The sequence below is a fragment of the Typha latifolia genome, chromosome 1 (genome assembly GCF_019914945.1).
Source record: "Typha latifolia isolate L0001 chromosome 1, TyphaL0001v2, whole genome shotgun sequence".
NCBI lineage: Eukaryota > Viridiplantae > Streptophyta > Magnoliopsida > Poales > Typhaceae > Typha > Typha latifolia.
Genome location: NC_133086.1, coordinates 2,288,152 through 2,312,464, shown reverse-complemented (window position 1 = coordinate 2,312,464; position 24,313 = coordinate 2,288,152). Strand labels below are relative to the sequence as shown.

At 39.1% G+C, this 24,313-nt stretch overlaps 5 protein-coding genes across 17 annotated transcripts; 3 read left to right on the top strand and 2 right to left on the bottom strand.

Annotated features, from left to right (window-relative positions):
- Positions 1-4,237: 4,237 nt before the first annotated feature.
- LOC140788626 (zinc finger CCCH domain-containing protein 24-like) lies at positions 4,238-8,062 on the bottom strand. 4 transcript variants are annotated; one of them, XR_012109046.1, is made up of 4 exons: positions 7,771-8,062; positions 4,940-7,469; positions 4,665-4,769; positions 4,238-4,478 (listed from the first exon to the last, which is right to left on the bottom strand). XR_012109046.1 is itself a non-coding variant. In XM_073137973.1 (2 exons), exon 2 carries the CDS (start codon positions 7,444-7,446, stop codon positions 5,200-5,202), a length of 2,247 nt encoding a protein of 748 aa, XP_072994074.1. In that variant the 5' UTR covers positions 7,447-7,469; positions 7,771-8,062; the 3' UTR covers positions 4,534-5,199. The 4 variants fall into 4 exon arrangements, 1 of the variants encoding a protein (XP_072994074.1); XR_012109044.1 differs by lacking the exon at positions 4,665-4,769; XR_012109045.1 differs by lacking the exon at positions 4,238-4,478 and having other exon boundaries at positions 4,534-4,769.
- A 2,271-nt stretch (positions 8,063-10,333) lies between these two features.
- LOC140782264 (putative pentatricopeptide repeat-containing protein At3g01580) lies at positions 10,334-12,995 on the bottom strand. 2 transcript variants are annotated; one of them, XM_073128756.1, is made up of 2 exons: positions 11,046-12,995; positions 10,723-10,948 (listed from the first exon to the last, which is right to left on the bottom strand). In XM_073128756.1, the coding sequence occupies exons 1-2, from the start codon at positions 12,979-12,981 to the stop codon at positions 10,854-10,856; spliced, it is 2,031 nt and encodes a 676-aa protein (XP_072984857.1). In that variant the 5' UTR covers positions 12,982-12,995; the 3' UTR covers positions 10,723-10,853. The 2 variants fall into 2 exon arrangements, with proteins under 2 accessions (XP_072984850.1, XP_072984857.1); XM_073128749.1 differs by having other exon boundaries at positions 10,334-12,995.
- A 489-nt stretch (positions 12,996-13,484) lies between these two features.
- LOC140801146 (uncharacterized) lies at positions 13,485-14,313 on the top strand. The gene is made up of 2 exons (XM_073156154.1): positions 13,485-13,796; positions 13,873-14,313. The coding sequence occupies exons 1-2, from the start codon at positions 13,485-13,487 to the stop codon at positions 14,011-14,013; spliced, it is 453 nt and encodes a 150-aa protein (XP_073012255.1). The 3' UTR covers positions 14,014-14,313.
- A 1,963-nt stretch (positions 14,314-16,276) lies between these two features.
- LOC140780735 (cytokinin riboside 5'-monophosphate phosphoribohydrolase LOG1-like) lies at positions 16,277-18,183 on the top strand. 4 transcript variants are annotated; one of them, XM_073126466.1, is made up of 8 exons: positions 16,277-16,440; positions 16,570-16,686; positions 16,782-16,879; positions 16,960-16,990; positions 17,064-17,163; positions 17,254-17,324; positions 17,439-17,582; positions 17,947-18,183. In XM_073126466.1, exons 2-8 carry the CDS (start codon positions 16,573-16,575, stop codon positions 18,046-18,048), a joined length of 660 nt encoding a protein of 219 aa, XP_072982567.1. In that variant the 5' UTR covers positions 16,277-16,440; positions 16,570-16,572; the 3' UTR covers positions 18,049-18,183. The 4 variants fall into 4 exon arrangements, with proteins under 4 accessions (XP_072982567.1, XP_072982565.1, XP_072982563.1 ...); XM_073126464.1 differs by having other exon boundaries at positions 16,530-16,686; XM_073126462.1 differs by having other exon boundaries at positions 16,297-16,440; positions 16,530-16,686; positions 17,064-17,324.
- Positions 18,184-18,530: 347 nt separating this feature from the next.
- Positions 18,531-23,744, top strand: LOC140796864 (nuclear transcription factor Y subunit A-4-like). Of its 6 annotated transcripts, none has more exons than XM_073150060.1 (7): positions 18,531-18,652; positions 18,741-18,802; positions 19,155-19,351; positions 20,200-20,291; positions 20,464-20,535; positions 21,645-21,809; positions 22,930-23,744. In XM_073150060.1, the coding sequence occupies exons 3-7, from the start codon at positions 19,198-19,200 to the stop codon at positions 23,293-23,295; spliced, it is 849 nt and encodes a 282-aa protein (XP_073006161.1). In that variant the 5' UTR covers positions 18,531-18,652; positions 18,741-18,802; positions 19,155-19,197; the 3' UTR covers positions 23,296-23,744. The 6 variants fall into 6 exon arrangements, with proteins under 6 accessions (XP_073006161.1, XP_073006119.1, XP_073006145.1 ...); XM_073150018.1 differs by having other exon boundaries at positions 19,155-19,411; XM_073150044.1 differs by having other exon boundaries at positions 18,538-18,652; positions 19,155-19,411; positions 22,933-23,744.
- Positions 23,745-24,313: the final 569 nt, after the last annotated feature.

Sequence of the window (24,313 nt, the reverse complement as noted above, 5' to 3'; positions counted from 1 at the left end):
CGAATCATTTGTTTTATTAAATATATACAAAATATATCCTGTTATTTAAAGTTAAACTATTAACTCAACTATACTAAAATATTAGCAAAATATTCTTATTCTACTCGGAATATCTTAATTAACAAAAAAAAATACGAAACCTAACATAGAGTAAAATATTTATACTAAAATATATTACTAGAAAATCTCTCAAGCTAAAAGACTAGATAAAAAGTATGTGGAGGAGAATAATTCACTTTAATTATAGTTAAATTCAATTGTCTCATATAAAACTAATTGTACCTTAAAGGAAAAAAAAAAGGCATTTTTTATATTTTAGAAAATATTGGTTTGTACTTTGTAGTGGAGGTATTATTCCCATCTTCATATAACGAATTGGTAAAACAAAGTGTTTGATATGTAAATATTAAAAATATAAGATGTAAACCATAAATAGATAAAACTGTAGAATGTTAAATATTATTTTTTTAATATTTATTATCGTTTACACCCTACTAATGGAATTTTATTTATGTCTTAAAAACACTATAAATTCTTTTTTACCTGAAAGGAATTGAGAATTTTTTATAATTTTAAAATATCTAAATTATCTCTTGTCGAAGCATATTACTACATAAAACCAATTAATCACAAGACAAAAGTATTTTTATCCCATTTCGCACTATTTATCCTTTTCAGTAATAAGTTGGCTCAAAGTTTGTAATTAGTGTGTGTGTATATATATATATATATATATATATATATGTATAAATATCAAAATTAGAAGGGTATAATAGTAGAAAAAGAAACTTTGAGTTGTATCCATGCAAATGAGAGAAGAGTATGCCTTAATTTGAGATAAGTGTTGAAATGTCAGATAAACTCAAGATTATCTTCACACTAGAAAAGAATTAGAAAAGAAAGAAAGATAGCAAGACAATAGAGTAGAGGCCACAACTCTATGATCACTCCAATGAGTGTGATTTCATACTGGACTTTAAACGTACACGTGTTCAACTCGTATACCTACCAAATTTGTAATCGTAGGAGATGTATTTTCCATACAATAGTCATGTAGTGTCTTGTGGATTTGGTCTGGGCTGATTAGGTTGAACATATTTATTATAGTATTAGTTGTTAATTATTTTTAGAAAACTTATCGAGGAGATTGGGCTCGTTAGGTTGAACATATTTATTATAGTATTAGTTGTTGATTATTTTTAGAAAACTTTTGGCATCGGGTTTGTGTGGTATAATGTCTAGTCGATAATGTTCGGATGGCAGAACATAAGAGTAATCTTTATCGAGGCGTTCGGACGCCCAACCAACGTTATTTGAACGTCATAATTTGAAAGCAGCAAAACATCGAGACATTCGAATGTCTCAATTTTAGAGCAGTCTGCATCGAAATATTTGGACACCATCCAATAGCATTCGAAAGCCCAAATTCGAGTGCACATATTTAAATTGTCAACAAAGCGTTCAAGCATCCAACACAGAGATCATTTCATTTGAGGGTTAATTTGAATATTTTTAAGTTTCTTGCTAATCTTTAAATACGTGGAAGACAGTCATTTTGTGATTATTAAATATTATTGTCATTTTATTACTTTCTTCCTCATCTACTCTCTCAATCTCATTCCCCTCTCGTCTCTTCAATACCTAGTCCAGTAGAGTCGACCATCTTCTTCCCCTCCTTCAATAGCCGACCTGAAATGCATAACAAATTTGTTGTAAGAACTCCTAACCAAATCCTGGCCCAAGTTTGTGGGCCGAATCCAGCCCGACCCGGCCCAATTGGCCATGAATTAGATCTGCAGATCATTTGCAATTCAGAGTACAGGAATTTCCTGCACTCGAGGCACTAAGAACTCCTCCATAGGCTGCATCGTTAGAGGTAATACTATAATCCATCTTCGTATACAACAAGTAGGGAGTTAACTGCAAAAATATGGGAAACGTTACTTGATATCTTATTGACAAATACTTCATGGAAGAGTGTTAACAAAGATATACGGAGAGAAGAGTTAGTTCTCTTAAAACTGCCTCCAATGAAGAGAAATATAGAACCCAACACTTTTCTCCAATGAGTCATTATTTTCACAAGTAAGTCATGCAGCTGAAATCAGAGACTTGCAGCAGCACAAGAAGAACAAATTTCCACAACTACCGACATTCATGGAAGGGAATTAATTTGTTACTACCCGCATCCATACGTCAAAGGTACGCGTTATCCCACTCAAAAATTCCAGTACTGCTGTTACCATTCTTATGTCATGAGCTGCACCATTTATTAGAGTTTGGTACGGCTTCCCTCCTCCATGGCCATGGCCGCCACTAGTATCAAGTGGGCATCAACTAACTTGCCGACACCGGCAAATTTCCAAGGTTAGCATTCGATTCGGGAGAACATTTCCAAGATTCGTATCCTGTCAAATATTTGTGTGTGGAAAGAGGAGCGAAGGAATTGATAAATATGCAAGCAACAAAGAGATACATTATCCAAAAAGTAGGAATTTCCACTAAGGCTATTTCCCGTCACAAATTGTAATTATCCAATAAATTAACAGTATAAATAATTGCTACAATCAATGTGATTCATTGCGGATTACTCCTTTTATCTTCTTATTAACGAGTAATTAACAATCACGGCCTTATTAATGTGAACCACAAGGGATCAATCAGGTCCAACTATTATCCACTCCGATAGAATGTAATATATTGAAAAGCGATTGACATATATAAAAATCTTACCCCAAACCAACACAAAAAAAGAGAAAAAAAAAGTCACTGCCGTTCTTTTAAGTGGATGACCGAAGCAGTTCGATGGTAGTCCGCCTCAGAAACCACAAAAGGATAATCTATTCCAAGCTCCAGAAGGTGAACAGCGGATAAAGTCCAGTCTCCGAGATCTCTTGGCGATCACACAGCATCATCATTAAAAAAAAAAAAAACGAAAGAAAAAAAGAAAAGAAAAGAAAAGGCATGGCAGTGAATTCCTGAGATTGGAGCCATCACGAATAGAATAATTCTGAATCGAGATAAGGGGGTCACTGTCCCAGGCTCTCTTATCCATCACAATTCACAGGACGCGAATAAGATGCGGGTTAATTAATATGGCGTTTGTTGTATTTGTATTTGGTTTGCCACCTCGAACACCCACAGAAGAACCTCCACCATTACTACCACGAATGCGACAGCCACAAGCAAAAACCCCGAAACCACGCTGATTGCGACGGCCGTTCTATTAACCCCACAAATCCCAAAGAAGTTGATGCAAGTTGGTGTGGAGGAGCATCTCGGTTAGGGCTCAAATGTCATAGTCCTGACCAATAAGTAGGTGGCCACTTTTATGTACTGCAACGCCACTTACTTTAAAAGGTGTGATTTTTTCCCCCCTCTTCTTTCTTTTCCTTCACTACGTACTATTATAGAGGGGTAAAAGTTTAATTTAACGTTTTGTTATCATTTTATTTTTCCTTAGAGTAATTCATAATGTAAACTCAAATTTGGATATCTTTATAATATCTTCGAATTTTATTAAGAGAAGATACCATTAGGCAAAATATGTTGTACCGAATATTGAGGTTCTTAATGGTAAGCAAACAGGTATGAGATGCCAAATGATATCTTATCAAATCTTAGACTATTTTTCCTATCGCATAAGTGAGCAGTGGATTAGATAGTGAAAGAAATGATGCTCTGAACAAGGAAACTGTAAACATGATAGGCAAGTCGTCATGCGTACAGATGGAAACCTGGTACATCACTGCATAACTCAGAGCAAGTTGTGATAGCACTGCCGCAGGGATTAATTTATGCACCATCACCCTGCCATGAGTATATTTAATTAAGTTTAAAGGTGGAATAAGTCTTCGACATCCTATCCATGATTGGAATATCCAAGCTTTGCATTAGACGAAGCTCATCCAAAATCTCAAGCATTCATTAGTCCTGACTATCCAGGACTCAACCCATTTACCTTCAGAAGGGAAAAAAAAATCACAGAAAACCGAGTCGTCCGAGACCCAGATAGGTAGAGTATAATATTGTAGAATAAACATCAAGGAAACTGAACCTAATTTTATACCAGGATCTTAGAAAACTACTAAACCTGCAATCTCAAATAAACCACAATAAAACAAAAGGTTTGAACTATCGCAGACCAAAAACATTAAATCGGAGACTAGGGATCCTAAAGTAGATGCCCTAATCTGACCAATAATATCATCATTTGATTCCTAAAGTAAACCCAAAATGCTCAATAATGAATATGACATTAGGCAGTAAATAAATCCAACTCATGTGCATGATTACAAAAATAATACCATAATCAAATCCATCTAAACTTCCAATTGGGTCCTTAATTTGGGATTACCGGCATCTGCAGCTTTCTTAAGATGCAAGCATTGAGCATTGACTGCTTCACGCGCATAGGTTACTATAACAACAAACATACACTGCAGCGCTGGGGCGAACAAATTTTTTCTAAAAGATATCTGAAAACAAAGCGAAGAAATAATAATTAAAGGAGACAAAGTAACACAGACAAAGTAACACAAAGAAATTATGTACTGACATAATACCAATAGTGAAGTTTGTTTCTATGTTACATCATACAGAGACCTTAGTCACCATCTGACCAAGACATCAGGTCTAACAAGAAATACAACTAATTAAATTACCTAATTCAAAGGCAAGCATAGACCTTAACCAACATGTCTTTCCATGCTTTGCAGAGAACTGAGCTGAGGGCTCATTACTGAGGGTATACTCCACCCTCCGTTTAGCTACCAAATTAAATCCCATACTCTAGTTAGCATTTATGTCATGATTAACAAATGGACAATGTTAAGAGAAGAGTAAGAAATTACAACACTTTGGACATATGAATAAAGATAAGTCTTTGGAGATTAACATAAAGAAGCAAAAAATTTCCAGAACAGTAGAGTAAATATACCTGGGAAAGCCTTGAAATCACCCAGATTAATTATCTCCACTTCTTCATCCTTTGTCTGAACTACTCTTGAAGTAATAAGATATAATTTTCCTAACGAAAATGAATCTCTCAAATATTACCACCTTCAGCTATTCCCTTCCTCCTTGACCCTCCCAACAAACCAAAAAATATTATTTACTAAACAGTCAATGGCTACTAGTAGTAGCTCCTCTTGATACTCAGGTAAATATTTTTTCTCTTCATTTCATTTTCTTCAGTTACTAAACTACCATCTGATTTAGCTCCATCTGATCAAGCCATGCCCCAAGAACAGCAGCCTGTTCATGTCCTTCCAGTTGAGAACTTGAATTTGAACCCTCACTGCCACCACGACCACCAGCTCCAGCAAGTATTGGTGCCGAAGGTCCACCTGAAGTCATCACTGCTGCTGCAGAGCCGGCTAACTTCTCAGGTGGAGATTCCTTCACCAGTGAATGCACCCACGAAAGGTCTGGCTCCTCTGAACCACACCGCAGCTCAAAGGAGGATGACCGACGGAGCGGACCCAACTCCTCACTACTCACGCCCCAATCCACTGCTCCTGTGGGTGATCCCCACTTGGGCATGGATGAGTTTACAGGAGAACCCACCATCAGTGGCGTGCCAGAACCAAGATCACGGGAGCTAAGACTCCTTAAAGTCTGTTGTTGATGTTGTTGATGTTGTTTCTCCCTCTGGGCAAGCACAAGAAGGCGAGAATTCATAGGAGAAGCCTGCTCCATGCCACGGGGAGACATCCGGCTAGGTGGAGAGATCCCAAGTGAGGCCTGCAAGAGAGATGGGTGTCCTGGATGCTGCTGTGAATCAATGGCTTTTGGTGAGAAGACATTAGTATTGATAGGTGAGGCAAGGCTTTGTTGCTGCTGTTGGAATTGGTTGAGTATAACAGCTTTGTGAGATGGTGAAAAGATAGTCCCCTGATCAGAGTTATACCTTGGTGAGAAGGCCATCTCGGCAGAGAAAAGATCATCAAGATTTGAAGGGGTCAGGGTCTTGGTCCGGGCCACACGATTACCAGCCGAGGAGCCAAGACGGGAGTAGCATAGCTCATTGAGCAGCTGGGCATCAAGATCCGGCATTACAGATAGGTCATCCGCTGGCATGTCTCTGGCACTGAGAGATGTGCGTAACCTGCTTGATTGGAGATTGCTACCTGGAAGATGCAGTGTGGGCACGTTCTGCTGTGACCATCCCAGGGAATGACCCATTCCATTGGCCGACGGTGAGATGGGCGGCGTGAAGGGCGACATCATCGCAGCCGAGACAGCCGACGGGGATCCAGGCATTAATCCCATTGCCACCGCCATATCCATCGCTGCAGAGGTGGCTGACCGTGGAGATGGCACACCAGAGCCGGTGGAGACATACAGCGGACGGAGCTCCTCATTGGTGTGGGCAAAGAAGCAGACTCGTCGGTTACAGCTTGTCCCGTCCTTGCACAGCCGAGTGCGATACTGTGCTGGATGGAGCCAACACTCAAAAACCCCGTGTGCATACTCGCACATGTCCCCCCTCCTGCATGCCCCCTTGCGGAACTCCGGGCAGGGGACACAGCTGTAGTGGTACTTCCTCGGGTCACGCCGGCGTGCGTTCTCGCCAGGATGGACGAATGGACACTCAGTCCAATCATGCGAGTAGGCACGGGAGCATGGGCGGACTTTGAACGAGAACATGCGGAACTCATCAGTGGCATAGATGCTGTTCTTGATGTCAGGTAATGAAGGGTCAACTGGATACTCTCTCTTCTCAGACACCATGCCCTGGGGGAGATCAGCAAACTTGTTCGTCATCATCATCGGCGATAAGGCCAAATCAGCAGAAGGCAGCCCTTCTTCATTGGGAGAGGAGGAAAGTGGTGGCGAACTCGAGCCCGTCGTGAAGCGAAGAGCAACCTCGTTGTAGTTCTTCCTATCATCATCATCTGCAACTTTTGAGCTGCCAAGGAGTTCTTGGAGAGCAATCTTGACATCAACCAACTTCGGCGGCACGACAATCACGTCAGCTGGGCGGTGTCCATTGGCGTCCAGAGCATTCAAATCCGCGCCGGCAGAGAGCAGTAGCTTCACCGCAACGGCGGCGTTCGCAGAGCCGCCAGATGCCGCGCAGTGGAGAGCGGTGGTGTTCTCGGGTCCGCAGACGCGATTAACGTCGACGACGGACAGCGAGAGGATGAGGGCAATGACGTCGAGGCTACCATACGTGGCGGCGACCATCAGGGGCGTACGATGCTCCAGGACCACACGATTAGATCCCTTCTTGCGGCCGTACCATAGCCCGACCTCGTCGACCCCCGAGGAGTCCCGTTCGAGGGACCGACGGAATCCGTCGACGTCGTTGTCGGCCGCGAGCTCGAGGAGGCTCGTCGAGGAGTTATCGTCCGTTTCTACGGATAAGTCGCGGTTTACCATATCGTTGTCGGCGCTGTGGGTTTCGACGGAGGGCTTTATCCGCTCCGGTCCACCGCACATGCTTCTTCTCGGCAGAGATCGGCCTGCCAATTCCATTTATAGAAATTAAATGGGTGATCTCCGGAATCGGAGGATGTCGAAAGTATTTGGAGAAATAGAAGGGGAGAAATGGAAAATTTCGGCGATTTTGTAAAGTTTCGGATTTGTTGTCAGATTTTTCGGCAGAACAACTGGGAAATCACTGGAAAGGAGCAGGACTGAGAAGTCCACTGATTTAAAACTATATTGATGAAAACTTTCAAGATAACTAAAATTTTAGGGGGAAAAGAGGAGCGAGGAAATCCAAATCTCAAAGCAATGAGCAGAAGGGATTAAAGAACTTACCGGCTTTGCAAGATGATGGAGCTAAAATCACCTAAGAGACGAGCAAAATCGCCATGGGAAAGCCCAAGTCGGCGAAAAAGTGTCTCCGATCCCTAAGAAAAATGACGATCGCCGGGAAGAACTCAAGAAACCATCGAGATTTCTACCGGAAAGGAGGGCAAGAAGAGATGGGGAGGGGGAAAGGAAGAAGAAAGGAGAGGAAAAGGCTTTTGGGTTCTCTCTTTAACGTCTAAAATTAGAAAATAATAATAATAATAATAAATAAATAAATAATTGAAATGAAACGCTCGCTTGGATGGGTGACGACTGACACATTTGGGTAAATTTAAACCCTTGTTGGCCTCAGAGTTGCTTCTTTACTCTAAGTCTCTACCCCGGTTAAAATGAAGACCTGCTCTAAATTCGCCTCAAATCCAGAGCCAAATTCGAACTTCGCTAGACCGGCTCAGCCGGTGGAGAAGCGGGCGTGGACTGGTCGTTGGGGTCGGTGACCGGTTTCGTGGAGGAAGGTGCGGCGTGCGTGAGTGGAAAATTGTGCTCGATTGGAATCCGGAGTGGAGTCCACCAATCCGCTGCAGTATCGGACGCCAGGCCGTTCTCACATCGAGCTCATAGTGTCGTCAAATCCGATACGAAAAAAGCACAGTTGACTGGCTGTAGCCGGTTCGATAGGAATCATAATACTCAAAGCAGGGTGAGAATATCAAGTGCTTTTGTTCGACTTAGAAGAGCTTTTCTTAGTGAGAATTAAATAAATAATAAATTAAGTCCGTACCCCTCTTCCGATCTCGAAATTTCCGACTGGGCGTTTCGATGTCTTCCTTGTCGTATATCGGATAAAGTATCCGGACATTACTAATCTACCCTCATGGTACCTTAAAAGTTCCATCAAAGAAATTAAATAGCTGCGAATAAGACGAGGGTAATCTAGTCATTTGATAGTCTTAGACTCTAGTACCGCACGGGAGCAGGGAAGCCATGGCGGTCCACCCAGTCAAAAGTCCACTAATTAAACCGGCGGGATAGGATAATATCATTGTTTCTTTCACTTGCTACATGATAAAGATGTTGTAGACCGTCGATTAGTTGGTCTGCCATCTAGAATATAATGCGCCGCCGCACAGCAGACGGTAGTCTGTCCGCCTATCCGGTTACCTAGTAGTGGACGGTCACGATGGCGGGACTGGACGGGCATCGTCTTTTTTTGTATAAAGCCAAAAGTATGGGGGCGAAGATGGCGAATTAATGCAAAGCCACCCAGTTACGTCGCGCCACGTCTCATCGCACTACTAGTGAGCTTTTGGATATCTACACCAAATGGCATACGTATGCTGTCCTGCAGGTGCAAATTAAACGACCATTATAGTGATAAGTTCTTGGGATAAAGTAATAGCTAATAAGCACAAGAGTATCTCTCACACGTGCTTAGTTTCGATGCTTCTGGAAGAACGAGCGCATGAGAAGCCGGTAAAGATATCTTGCCGGTGAGGGGATCGCGACAAATTGGCGAGAATGCCCTTGGGAAGCAATCGGTCTTCTCTGGAAGGTTTAGGTCTGCGCACTGGTCAGCAAATATGCAATGGGCCACTCAAATTTAGGTAATATTTCTAATTTCTCTTGACAAAATTAGATCCCCTTCTGGTTTTGTCGGACTAAAATGCGCTTTGGTTGAAAGAAACATGTATCCATAATTCATCCCATTTGATCAAGAAGCAAAATAATTATAATAAAAATAAAAAAGATACTTCTTCAATCTTCACAGGGTTGAATATCCAATTTCCCCGTACAAACTACCACCACAAAATGTCAACAACCACTAACTAAACTCCACTAAAATCAACAACCTAAACCTAAACCTAAACCTGCACAAAGAACTAAATCGACCAAATTAATTACCAATACACAACCTCTGAGATTCAATCATAAACCACTTCGCCCCGGTTGGTGCGTTGGTGTTTCAGTCATTTTTCGAACAGACTTTGGGCCAATGCTAGCCCATTGCCACCAGCAGGCCCATGGCACTTGTGCCAGTCATCCTGGGATTTTCTCATTAGTGAGGCCTCATCTTTGTATTATCCAGTTACTAAACCTATTTATATATGCATATAAACACACACACCGAATTATAGATGCAAATAGGAATACCTGTAGCGCAGAACCCATGAATAAGGATCTGACATTGTCCAGTAAACTGCAAGTGAGCATTTGCAAGACGATCATCTAAACAGCACAATTGTTGTCGGTATGGCTGGAAATCCCAAAGAAGTATCCGACAGCGGTGCTCATTTCCAATTTTGATAGGATATGGACCAATTTCTTTGATAGTACATTCGACCAGCTGAGCAAGTTAGGTGATCTTTGCTTCTTCCCAGTAGCTGCTGTCTTTGTACGGAGAGATTTAGTTCACTTACCAAATTCGTGGGTGGCCTTGCATATCGTAGATAAGCTCTGAATAGAAAGTCGCCGGCAAGCTTGCTAAGTGAGCTGCAGTAGCTATATACCCTGAGATTTAGCGCAAGTTTTGATTGTAATCCGTGAAAATAATAACAAAGCAAGGCAAAAATTGGTCATCTTTCACCATAGCTAGGCAGTCTCAACCATACTATGGAATATGTAACTTGAACTTGGAATCTGATCAATCTATCCATTTACATCTTATATTTTTCTTCAAGATAAACAGTTGCCACTAATCACAGAAAATCCCATTCAACTATATCTAGATATGGCAGATGGAAAATCTTATCAACTTCCTGCAGTGAAGGAATGAACTTGATTATCAATAAACAGCCAGCTGTTTCCAGGATCCTTTTCCAATCCCATCTCCTCAATCTGCATTCGTAATTTTTTTACATCTTCCCAACATCCAGCTGCAGCATAGATGTTGGAAGGAAGTATGTAGTTTGAAATATTCAGAGGTTCTAATTCAATGAGCTTTTCAGCAACTGTTCTTGCCAGCTCAGTGTTAGGGGAAACTCGGCAAGCACTCAATAGAGCTCTCCAGATACTAATAGCTGGTTCTACGGGCAATGAACGGATTAAATCAGTAGCAGAATCAAGCCTACCTGACCGTGCAAGCAGATCCACTATGCAGGCATAGTGTATAGCCTCTGGTGTAATGTCATAATCTCTGGCCATTGCATAGAAGAGTTCCATTCCTTTTTCCACCAATCCAGAGTGACTGCAGGCAAATAAGAGAGAAACAAAAGTTACACCAGTGGGCCGCCTTCCAGTACCTAACATTTTGTAGAACACAGAAAGTGCATCTTCACCACGACCATGTATTCCATGTGCAGCTATCATCGCACTCCAAGATATGGTATCTTTCATCAAAATGTTTTCGAATATTTTTTCGGCATTACTAATGCTTCCACATTTTGCATACATGGTGAGAAGAGCATTTGCCAAAGGAGTATCTGAAGTCAGATCCTTTCTTACAATGTATCCATGCAAGAATCTTCCTTGTTGGAGATTTCCCATTTGTGCACACGAAGAAAGAACATTAAGCAGCGTAGCTGAGTTGGGAGATACTTCTGAATGCATCCGATGGAAGAGTGGAAGGGCTTCATTTGGCTTTCCATTTCGATTGTAACTAGCCATCATAGCATTCCATGAGATTATATCTCTACTAGAGTTCCAAAATATATGTAGTCCAGCTGATTCACATCCGCAGTCCATGTACATATCTATAAGTGATGTACACAATGTGGCATCAACGTCAAAACTATGTCTTATTATGTAACCATGAATTGATCTGCCAATGTTTACTGACAGGTTGTCCTTACATCCTCCAAGAAGAGAGACCATGGTATATGAGTTTGGCTTCGTCGTGCTTTGCAGCATCTCTCTGAAGATATCCCATGCCTGCCATGTCAATCCATTTCGTATTAATCCCGCAATCATTATGTTCCATGAAACTGCATCAGACTTGTCCATTCTGCAAAAAATCTCAAGAGAAGATACCATACAGTTGAATTCTACATACATGTTTAATAATGCATGGTCAAGAGTAACATTTCCTTTCTCCCTGGTTTTTATGGCATAGGCATGCAGCTGTTTGCCTTCATCATAGTTGTCAGATTCGGCACAGACAGATATTGCTGATGCAATACTGACAACATTTTCTTTAACACTTTCCAGCTTCATTCTCTTAAACAAGTTGAGTGCCTTATCATACAACATGCAATTTTTATATGCAGACATCATAGCATTCCAGGATGCGAGATCTTTCACAATCATACCCTCAAAAACAACACATAATGATTCTGAATTGCCACATTTACCATACATATCGATCAATGCATTTGCTATGAACATATCAGATGTATACCCATACTTGACAGCAAATTGGTGAACTTGCTTCCCGAGTTCTAAGCATTGGCATTCGGCACATGATTGTAGAACGACAAGTAGTGAAACAGAGTCAGGAGCTACATTCCCTTCCAGCATTTGGGAAAACAGATTCACAACTTCAGCAACATTGCCTGTTTCAAAATACGCATACATTATCGAGTTCCAACTCACCGTATTCTTTAATGTCATCAAATCAAAGACATTGCGGGAGGATTTATTACTGAACCTTGAATAAAACCCAATCAAGGAGGTTCCCACATGAGGTTCTGACTCCACGAACCCACGTCGCAGACAATAGCAATGGATCCCTTTCCCTAGCCTGTACTCGATCAGCTCAGCGCAAGCAGAAAGGAGACTCACCAAGGTGACCGAACTCGGCTCAAACCCCTCCCTTCTCATTCTAACAAACAGTTCTATAGCATCATCATAGTGGTTATTTCCAACACATCCACTAATCATAGCGTTCCACGACACAAGATCTCTTTCTGCCATTTCACCGAACAAATCGTGAGCGTCATCCATTAGCCCGCATTTACAGTAGAAATCAATGAGCGCAGTCCTAATCCTGACATCAGTGACCAATTGGGTACAAATAACATCAGAATGGATCTTCTGACCAAGGCTCACGTCCTGCAATCTTGCACAAGCCTTAATGACGAGCGGCAGAGTTGGCCTAAGCTTCGTCGGGGAAATGCCCAGAGCTCGTGTCTCTGTATAGAGTTTCAGAATGGCTTGGTCATTTTTGAGCTTCGCGTGGTGTTTGAGAACGGAATTCCAGTAGTTTGGGTCCTTGGTGGGAGAATTTTGCAATGAGATGGAAGGTGTGTTTGTGGAAATGTTCATCAGGATGGGGAAACTCATTTTCCTCCACACAAAAGGACATGAGACAGGAAATTTATAAATACGTCAAGAAAATTTATAAATAACACTCTATATTTGACAAAATTATTTTTCGCACTCTACCACACAAGTATATTTATTATTCCAACAAAATAACCTTAACAATCTTCGAATAATTTTTTTTAGAGTGAGATAAAAATAAAAATGAAAGATACATTTGCAATGAAATATTCTTTATGTTTACTAAGAGTATTTTTAAGTCATTAAAAAAATAGATAAATGATAAATAATTTAACTTACCTTTGATAAAATTTCACTTAAAATGAGGGACGTGTATTCGCCAAGCCACGTGTAACGCGAATAATGAGCCACAGCAACAACGCGAAGAAGCACGTGTCAACAGCTGCGTAAAGGTTAATACTATACGTATACGCATGAGACCACTATCCTTCCCCTTCTTATCTCTTCCACCGCCAGTATATACCTATAAAAACTCCTCGCGTTTCCTGCTACTTTGCATGCGCATGGTAGTAATGGCTGCTGTAGTGAACGAGACACCAAGTATTCTGGCTCGAGTTGATCGTTTGGACATCATGCTGAGCTTCTTAGAGGAGACTAAGGGGAACCGGTCGGCAGCGAGGAGTCCGACGTCGGCGTCGACGACTCCTAGCGATTCGATGACGGCGAGCGACGAGGGTAATTCTTCGGCCAACTCGTCGCCGAAGAGCTTCTCGAGGCGGCGGCTGTGCCGGCCGATGCACGACGTTGTGACGGAGACCAGGGCGAAGGGAAACCTCATCCACCGCATCGACCTACTCGAGTCCAGGATTCTCAAGGCAAGTCAACGTTAGTAATTATATACATATAGTAGTTAAAAGCTTTATCTTCTTTGTTGTGGTATTTGTATTGCAGCTGGAAGAAGGGATAGAGCATGAGAAGAGGGCAGGAGGAGAGGAGAGGAGCCCAAGGAGTGGGGAGAAGAGAGAACGTGGCAGAGGGTTGAGGAGATTGGTGAAGTCATGCATGAATGGAGGATTTGAGACGACGAAGTGATTGTTTTTTGTGAGTCTTGTTTTTAGTACGAGAAGCAACTAATTGAAAGCATCAATTGATGCATGGGAGGATAAAATTATATAAGAACTTATGTTAAAAGCTCAGCAATATGAACTGGTTAGGGCATGACTTCGTAATCGTTTGATGAAAACGAAAGTATGTATCTTTAAGTAATTTTTTTGTGCAAATAGAGTGACCTCGATCTCTAGGAATAGAGTTAAAATTGTATATAATTTGCATGTCCTTGTCTTGCTTAACCCAAGACGAAAGAAAATTAATCATTGGATTAGGTTGAAACATCTCTTTCATTTCTGGGAACAGAATCCATTTGCCACGTTTCACTTCCAACGCATGGCTTTCATCTGAAGAGCACTAAAAGAAAATTAATAAAAACACATACATAATGAGTGTAATATATAACACGATTATATAATAAATCATATTATGTTTACGTTGCAGCGACCGATGGTCGGTCAAGAACGCAATTATAATAGTAGTGTATTCTAAACTGTGAATTAATAAGTTAAAAAAATGTTGAAAAATATACTCCAAAGGTCTATCACAAATGACTAACTAATAATAATATCAATCAATTATATATATATATATAATTTAATAATACGAACCAAAGATTTACGTGGAAAATATTTCTAAAAGGAAAAAAAATTGCGGAGTACAAAATAGGATCTACTATTGAAAAAATTAGTACAAGAAATATCACGATGATAAATTTTCTCAAGGTCACAAAAGGACCATCCATCAATAAGAAAATTAATAAACCTTGCTTTAAATTATAATGTTGAAAAAATATTTTTAATATAAAAACTCAAGACACTCTTGTAGGTGTGAACAAAATCGTTCTATTTTTATATCAACTAAGAAGTCTTTTAATTGTAAACTCGTGTTGTACTTCTCACCCTTTTGTTGTTTTCAAATAATTTATTCGCAGTCTTAAATAATATAAGCAAGGCCACATATGAATTAGTATCCAATCTAATTATTTATTAGCTAAGTGAGTTACACCTTAGCTCAAATCATTTTAATTAGTGAAACAGAATCAAAGATTTTGAGGTTAGATGATTGAAATATACATTTGCTTTAAAAGATGGGGCATTTGTAAAAATTAAATATGTATAGTGTGAATTTAAAAAGTAGGGTATGAAATTAAAATTTTCTATTAAAAGTTTTAATTTTCTTAATACATATTTTTTAGATCAAAAGAATGAATCATTCACCACACTGTCACTAGGGGCTGTCGAAAATCTTGAATCTCAACTTCCAATTCATTAGTCAATCTTAAATCTGAGAACATTAGGAATATCAATTTAAATCATGACATAAATTTTGACCATATGATCAGCTATATTTTTTTGTTCACGGTGAATTAGAATGCAACAATAAAAGTATTAAAATGGTAAAATAGATCTTTTTTAATATTTTATCGCACGATATTAATATACGGAATGCGACACAATCATATTTCATAAAATAGGAAATAAACCACTGACCCAACTATGTGGGCACCCTTATTTCAAAATAAAGCTTATTTTATGAGTAAAATATATTTAAAATAAATTACTCAATTAACTTTAACAAAAAAAAATATCCATTCTCAAATCGAATTATTTTAAATCTTATTGAACATTTTCTGCATAATTATTAAAAGAGTTGTCATCATCCATTTTTTTTTAATAACAGCTAATTGTATCATTGATTATTAGTTTAATCTACAAAGTGTTTTCTCGAGTAGAAGCAAGGATTTCAGTTTGCACCAAATAAAGATGCAAACAGTTGATTAACTTTCTAACATGAAATATATTATATATGAAACAAGATAATTAACTTATTATAATTATAGAGAGAAAATTCATTGTATTCACCCTAAGTGGAAGACTTGTCTCTAAGGCAATCATTCTTCCTCTCAGATTTTGTTTGTGTACGATAACTTATTCTAGTTTTTTTTAACTTGATATTTTATTTTATTATTGTTTAACCAGTGTTTAGCTAAGTATAGAGCCTACGAACACACTCTCTCCCCCTTTCTTCGTGTATCAAATTTTAACTGGGTGTTGAATATTAATGCAATGATCGACCTATGGATTTTTCTATGAAAAAAAAAAGAATTCATTGGCAAAAATCAATAGTAATTACTGTTAGCAAATTGGCAAGAGAATCTTAGGTAAATGTTAGTGGGGGAGTGACCAAAAAGTTGCATTGATTGGACAGGCAGAAAAGAAAATAAACTGTGAAGTTGTAGTCTCTCAGATTCATCCAGGAAAGAGAGCCATTTTGAGAGAGAGAGAGAGAGAGAGAGAGAGAGAGGGAGAGAATTGGAGATAGATCGTTGTTGGGTTCCTCTCCAACACAAAAGTACTAGAAAAGAATATGCATTAGGAAAGGCGTCGGCTTCTTTGTTTTCCTTTACAAGTGCTTGACTAAATTCTTCTTCTTTTTCTGCCTCCATTACATTTCTCTACTCTTCTCCCTTTTCTTCAGCCTGCGCTTTTTCATTTCAGCATTGCAATCTTTCTCCTCCTCCCATGTTTTATCATCCAGGAGATGGACGCAAGCCAGCACAAAAGAAAGTTCAAGAGGATTTGTGTGTTCTGTGGAAGCAGAGCTGGAAACAGGCCTTCCTTCAGTGATTCTGCTCTTGATCTTGGGAAGCAACTGGTGAGGATTTACAACCTAGAATCATAAGAATTCATGACCTTACTGAATTAATCTATGTTTGATTGATCGCTTTGGATATATCCTTTTAAATTAAGGTTGAGAGGCAAATCGACTTAGTTTATGGAGGTGGAAGCGTAGGTCTCATGGGCTTGATATCTCAGACAGTTTATAATGGTGGCTGCCATGTACTTGGGTAAGACAATGCATCTGGCATACCAATCAAAGAAAAAAGAAGAAAAATTTTGCTCATTAATTCTTTTGCTTCCGTTGCAGGGTCATTCCTAGAGCTCTCCTGCCACATGAGGTAGAACTACCTTTCTATATTACCTATTAATTTATCTCCTTAACCTGCAAACTAAATTCAAACCCTTTTGTAGATATCAGGAGAAACGATAGGCGAGATGAAGACAGTTGCAGACATGCATGAGAGGAAGTCTGAAATGGCTAAGCATGCTGATGCTTTCATAGCCCTTCCAGGTGAACTAATACCTCCCCAAACTCACCCCCTTCTCACTACCATTTGGATCTTTCTTCAAAACTTCTCACAGAGAGATGAAATCCTTTTAGGTGGCTATGGAACCATGGAGGAGCTTTTAGAGATCATAGCATGGTCACAGCTTGGAATCCATGACAAACCAGTGAGCTTTTGTCATGCTTGGCTGCATTCTAATTTTTTATATAGATTCGGTGGATTCTGCTTACTTCATTGGGTTTAGTTGTCAGCCCATCTTGTGACATAAATTTTTGGGCAGGTGGGGCTGCTAAACGTGGACGGGTACTACAATAGCTTGCTTTCACTCTTCGATAAAGGGGTTGAAGAAGGATTCATAGATAGCTCTGCAAGGGGTATAGTCGTTTCAGCAGAGAGTGCAGAGGGACTAATGAGAAAAATGGAGGTAAATTATGGTGGGAAAAGAAAATAAATAATAATACAAAGTTAATGGAATTATTCGTTTTTTTGGACTTTTTCGGAGTTCTTTTTTTGCAAATACTCATGTATTCACGTGAAGCCTATTTGCAAAATCCACTGATTGCCTATTTAGACCCCTATTATATATATATATATATATATATATATATATTATTCCTTAACTACCGTCGGGGAGTAAGTAACAATTATCATTATAATTAATACAAGGGATATTTGCAAAGAAGAAGAAGAAGAAGAAACTCTTTTGTCTCCATTTATGCTTTTAAATTTGCTGATTGGTTTTCAAAGTGTGCAATGACATGTTGTTGCTCTTGGCTGTTGCTTTGCAGGAGTACGCACCAGTCGTTGACGGGATTGAGGTCAGAAAATGCTGCGAAGTACTAGACGACTTGTTGGAGTCTACTGCAAGTGTAGATACTCCCAAGCCATGATGTAAATATTAAGATTATAATCTGTACGTATAGTTGGGTTCTGGCTTGTGGAATGGAACCACTCCTTTGTTTTCGTCGCTGTGTAATCGAATCCTGTGAAGAATTTGACTATTTGGTAGTCTGTTTGTTTGATAATTCTCGTCATCATATTTAATGTTAGGATAGATACTACCATCAATCATGCTTGCAATTACAAGACATACTCTGATATGTACGCTAACATATCAGAGTATATGCAATCCAATCAATATCTTTCTCTAGTTTGCGAGCATTAAGCAGCCGCCACCCTCATCTGGACATGGCGGCTGGAGGTGCATCCTCCGCGTGGACCGTATCACGTCCTCCCCTACTCTCGACCTGCCACCTTTGCCCCCGACGAATTATTGACATAAATACCTCCGTAATTTATTTCACGAGCAGCAGCAGTGGCATTTTCGTCCTTTACCTTGACGGGCGTACCGGTGGTTTAAGTTCGTAATTATGGATCGTGTTTAGTAGTAGAAAGTATTTTGTTACATAATTAGGAATTATTGATACGGAGTAGGAAAAAGATAAGAGGAGTTGTGAGAGAGACGCGGAAGACTTTGATGGAGAGCAGAAGCGAGTAATTGATTTCCTTTTTCGACGAATTTTAGTTTCTCTTATCTATTTGGTTCTTAATTAACCGTAAAAGGTGTGGATTCCTGTAACAGTCATTGGTCGGAGATGGACTCGGAGGAAGAGAAACGTCTAGGGTTTGGTTTCTCGTGAATTGGTGAGTTTGGATTCGTTATATCTCTCTCCATCACTTCTCGTGCTTGACTACTATTTCCAGATTAAAAGGGGAACCAGGGGGTCCTTTAGGGTTGGGATTTTTCTCTGATTGTTACATAATTGCGGTGTTTTAATTATTTGTTTTCCATCGATTTTTGGCCGCTAAAACGATTGGAATTTTAGATTTCGACGACCAATTATTTGACAGGTTTTGTTCTTACGACCTTATGCTTTTGTTACCTCTAATCTTCTGCTGTTTGTGAAATCGTATTGGTTCTCAATCCAGACGGTAGAGTATCGGTTTGCTTAACTTATTTTCCTCTATTCGTTTCCATGTCTATTTATTCTTGTAGCTGGTAAGAGTTGCAATCTGAATTTGTTGCGAGTTTAAGAAACATGGAACGACCAAAGGATGGAAGCAATTCTGAAGAGCCGAATGAGCAAGGTGCTCCGTCTTCCTCAAGAGATGCGCAGCCATGGTGGATGGGACTTGGCTTTGGCTCTATGCCACCAGCAGTATTACCGCAAAGTGCCTCTCAAAACAGTTCAGGTGACACCATAGGTGCTCAATCACAGTCGAGTGATAGTGCAAATGGCATGGTTGTTAGTGGTAAGGTGCAGAACACAATACCAATAGGTTAATTTCCGTAGATGATCTGACAATACACCGTTTCTATTATGCCAATTTTTATTAAAATATTATTCTCTCTTTGTGTCAATAGTGTGCTGGGTTTTGCATATTAGTAAGATTATTAAATAGAACTTGCATTGGTTCTTTTGATTCAGGCTATAATGTGATTAGGTACCATGCAATTCATAAAAGGCCTACTAATGCAAGCGTTATTTGCTTCATATTTTGATTTTTTTTTGTTGTTGGAGGTTTTCTATACTTAGGCCTGTTCTTTCTCTTTAGTTTTTTATATGTATTTGGAAATGGAAAACTAAACATTGTATAAATGGATAAGGGATTCTAAAATTGGATATGTCAGCAATAGATTGGGCTGAATGGTAATAGGGCTCTTCTTATCTTCTGTGAATAATGATTAGTTTACTTTAATTATCTTTATGAATTCATCATTCCTACATATGAATAGTTGTACACCGTATGATCTTTCATTTCAGTCTAGTGAGTAACCAGAAGGTTACCTTATTCGACAATAGAGACTCATTAGTTACTACATCCATGCGAATTATGCAATTCAGTCATTCAGTGTAGCTGCTAGAAGTCACCTGAAAATTTGCAATGTTTCTGGGTCACGAGCATATTTTGGATCTATATCAGATTAATCCTTCTTTATGTTTTGATGCACCTGATTTGTGCTCTATACAAAAATAGTTGCAATGAAATACCGATGTACAGTGCAACATAACTCACAAAGATCTTATATGTATGGACAGATGAAAATCACAGAGAGGAAAACCAGCCAGCTGCCATGTCACCTATGCTACCCGAACAGTCAGCACCTCACACTCTGGAGCCTGGTCAAACAGTTGTGTCTTTACATATGTTTTGTTCTGTTGTTCTTCATTCTTCTTCTTTTTTTATTTTTGCAGCCTGTAGATATTATTTTATTTTGTCAAGTGGCTTTTATGCCAAGTAATCCTCGACATAATAAATGAAATATCCATTCTTATTTGGTACTCATCCAGAGTGTTTTGCAGACATATGCAACATATCCCTACTCTGATCCTTACTTTGCTGGCATTATGACTCCTTATGGAACTCATGCTCTGGTATGTTAGTTGCACTAATGGTAGTGACTACAAATTTGTTATTCTAAAGTCTTTTGCTATATACATTGATGTGACCTTTAGTTTATAAATGTTGCAATCATAGGATGTATACCTATAGGATTGATAGGACACCAAGCTCTCAACTATCTTCCAGGTCTAGGATTAACATGAAACACAGAGAAGTATGTTTCCTTGTCAGGTAACTTCTTACCAATATGAAATTAGGTTAGAGGATGATGTCAACATTCAATTAAGAGAAAAAGGAGAATGATGAGTATATGAAATAGACATGCAAACTAAATTTCCAATAAACTTTAGTTAGAAGACTACAAATTTCATTAGTAGCTTAGAAAATTATTGAGGCACCTTAAAATTTCAAGTGGACTATTGGGAATACTAAAAGATGTACAGCATACTTACAGTGACCGTAGATTACAAATCTGTTCAGCAAGACCCGTAATCAATTGATAATAGATAAACATAAAGAGAGTAGAGAATAGTAGAATACACAATATTGCAAAGTTGGCCTCGTCAAAACCTCAATCAGTCACCGCTCTTAGAGAGAGTTTCTAAGAGGCTTCAGTTACATCAATTTGACCCAGCGGCACCAAAGAACTTTATCACATCAACTTTAAAACTTCATCTAAATGTTTAGCCAGAAATAGTTACTGCTGCACCCTCATATGTGTTTGCATCCCTATGCGCCACTCCGCTTAGGTTTAACCTAAATATGACTTATTGTGGCTTTAGTACATGAAAATTTTTAATTACAATTATTATAGTTACATGGAAAAAGTCCTTTATTTGATCCAAGTATTTATCTTACATCTTCTCTTCAAAATATCTTATATTCTTATGTTTGCATTCCATCGCTTTAAGGACCTCTTGATTATCGAAAGCGTATGTACCCACATATGCATCCATGTTAGTCCCTAGATTGCCCTCATACCACAATTGCCTTTTAGAACATTGGAAATGATACAAAACTTCATTACAAACCAATGAAAATGAAATTATTTCCTAATATTAAAGACTCCCATCTACTGGTGTGAGTGTACATCAATCCTGGTAAGCAAGAACTAATCCCTGATAACCTATGGGATTTTCAGGTGCATCATCAGTTACTTGGTATACCTCAGAATCGCATGCCATTACCTCTTGAAGTGACTGAAGAGCCAGTATTTGTAAATGCAAGGCAATACAAGGGAATCCTAAAGCGTAGACAATCACGTGCAAAGGCTGAACTTGAGAATAAAAATATAAAAAAGAGGAAGGTAAGTGCTGATAGTAACAATATATGATTGGCAAAGGTAATATTTGACACTTCATAACTATGTTTTTCAAACAATAAATCTATTTGTTTTACTTTTGCTTGACGATCATGTGTTCGCATTTCAGATATCAATCTGAGTAAATAGGCATGTGAGAGTACTATTTCTCTTAGTATCTTATCAATTCATATGGTTAGATTATATGCAATTAAGCAATCCAATATTAGTCAGGGAATGTCTTTGACGGAATGTTATAATTTTTCTGTCCCTTGAAAATGCTAGTCTACTTTTTGGAATAAAAAGTGTCAAAAAAATCATCATTTTAGATCTTTATCAATCAGATTCCTGTAGTTTTTCACGTAGTTCATAGGATAGTATTTCACCCCATGTTGCTTATGATTCTAACTGCATGTGGGGCCGATATACTAAATGTCGTACTTATTGGAAATAAAAAAAATTGATAGCTTGCCTGCATTATTGAATCTTTATTCACTTTGACTCAAATGAGCACTTTGAAGCATCCTTTGCAGTATGTACTTTTTTGAGTCTCTCTGGTGGAACATGAACTTCCAATCATCTACATAGGCTTTCACTTAAGTGTGCATCATTTTGTGTTATTGACCTTGTCTTGCTTTAAGATAACAAGACAGATTTTTTATTATCATATATGTCAGTATGTCCCTGAAGTTTTCATCAACTTCGTTGTTGGTTGTGTCTTGGTTTCAAATTTGGCAAGGGTTACTCTTTCCACCACTTCATAGAAGGCACTCCACTTCATCAATTGCTTAAGCAAAACCTGAGTTAAACTGGAAGTTTTATAACAAAACCGGAAGCCATGATACAGTTTGAAGAAAATAAACATGAGAGTTTGAAGAATAGATATCATTAGGAATTAGGATAGTTTGGAACTTTACAATGATGTATATCTACATTATCTAATAAGCAATTGAGGTTACAGTAATTCTCTTGCCATTTAAACCCCATGTTGTCAATGTAGATATGTAGTTAAAGAATTGACTTGCTTATCCAATCTGTAAGTTCATTATGACTAGCATAATCACATTGCAGTGTTGACCATAATGGAGAATTTGGATTATGTTTTAATCTTTAAAATGTGGTGTAGCAGCCATATCTTCATGAATCTCGTCACCAACATGCAATGCGGAGAGAAAGGGGTTGTGGAGGTCGTTTTCTCAACACAAAGAACAATGACAGCAATGCTGCCAATACTCACCCTGAGAAGGTGAATTCAGGTGAATCTGCTCCAAATTCAAGTAGTACAGCCTTTGAATTTAGGTCGCCTGGAACCCAAGGCATGTGTGCACCACCAAATTGCAGCAACAGCAATGATAGCTACCAGCAGCAGTCTGGCTACGAACTCTCGTCCCATTCAGCATATAGTGGGACGGTGGAGGAAGGACAGCAATCTGGGACCCTGGAAAATCAGGCTCAGGATGCAGGGCAGCATCCTGGAGAATCAGGCCCCTGACATGGCAATCTGCATGCCGAGATGTTCCCCTTTAGTTTGGGCATTGTTTCTAGCATTGCCCATGTCCTCTTCTGGTTTGCTTGCTCAACCATTTCTGCTTTTTTTAGATGATTTCCTCATTCGTTATATGCGTGGGTGCTGGCAGAAATGCAATCTGGAGTCCAATGTCAGGTGTATCGTAGGAGTGGTAATTGGTAGATGTGAGGTCTACAGGCAATTCATTCTTGGCTCTCTCTCTCTCTCTCTCTCTCTCTCTCTCTCTCTCTCTCTCTCTCTCTCTCTCTCTCCCCCGTAGAAGAAAACATGCAAATGAGATAGCTGTGATAGTTTTTTGTTTCAGAAATTGAGTGCTACTATTAACTTTCTCTATGTGAAAAACGAGTCATTATTTGAGTTGGTGAGATAATAAATGCCACATTGGAACATGGTTCCTTCGACTTTCTTCATCAGTTTGAACTTTTCTGGCTGTCAAATATCGAATGAATGGTTGTATATGATGATGGGGTTGTGTTACTTACATATGTGGTAAAAGATGCAATTAAAATTGCTTGCCTGACAGGCGATCTTGTTGTTAAGCAGAGAGTTGTTGCATTGTTGACTGCAACATCCATGAGCTTCTACAATAATATACTCCTCTTGATGCTGATGCTTTTGAGTAACTTTCAAACATCTATACACTCTTGACATGATCTGCGACATCCTCCGCTTGTAAATGACAATGCTTTATAGTTGAAAGACTGCTTGGTCGATCAACTATCATTGTCCAACCTAACGATGGTGCTATCATACCAAACCAAACAGCCAAAAGCTCCTGAGATCGCTTGTTGATTTCTAAAGAGGGGAAGGGCTTGGAAAAAAGCACACAAAAAAAAAAAAAAAAAAAAAGTTACGACTTCCAAGTTCCAAACAGTCGGTAAACATCACACGTCAATGGAGGGCGTGATGCACTTCGTCACTAGAAGAATCTGGTGCCTTTCAAAAGAAGTTTTGGTCGACTCAAAACTTAAAAGTCATCAAG

Coding starts and splice junctions, on each gene's coding strand:
- LOC140788626 (XM_073137973.1), bottom strand. CDS start 7,446: ATGTGCGGTGGACCGGAGCGGATAAAGCCCTCCGTCGAAACCCACAGC.
- LOC140801146 (XM_073156154.1), top strand. CDS start 13,485: ATGGTAGTAATGGCTGCTGTAGTGAACGAGACACCAAGTATTCTGGCT. Junction 13,797..13,872: donor TCGAGTCCAGGATTCTCAAG/GCAAGTCAACGT, acceptor TTTGTATTGCAG/CTGGAAGAAGGGATAGAGCA.
- LOC140780735 (XM_073126462.1), top strand. CDS start 16,573: ATGGACGCAAGCCAGCACAAAAGAAAGTTCAAGAGGATTTGTGTGTTC. Junction 16,991..17,063: donor GAGCTCTCCTGCCACATGAG/GTAGAACTACCT, acceptor ACCCTTTTGTAG/ATATCAGGAGAAACGATAGG. Junction 17,583..17,946: donor GACTAATGAGAAAAATGGAG/GTAAATTATGGT, acceptor GTTGCTTTGCAG/GAGTACGCACCAGTCGTTGA.
- LOC140782264 (XM_073128749.1), bottom strand. CDS start 12,981: ATGAGTTTCCCCATCCTGATGAACATTTCCACAAACACACCTTCCATC.
- LOC140796864 (XM_073150018.1), top strand. CDS start 19,198: ATGGAACGACCAAAGGATGGAAGCAATTCTGAAGAGCCGAATGAGCAA. Junction 19,412..20,199: donor AAATGGCATGGTTGTTAGTG/GTAAGGTGCAGA, acceptor ATGTATGGACAG/ATGAAAATCACAGAGAGGAA. Junction 20,292..20,463: donor CTCTGGAGCCTGGTCAAACA/GTTGTGTCTTTA, acceptor AGTGTTTTGCAG/ACATATGCAACATATCCCTA.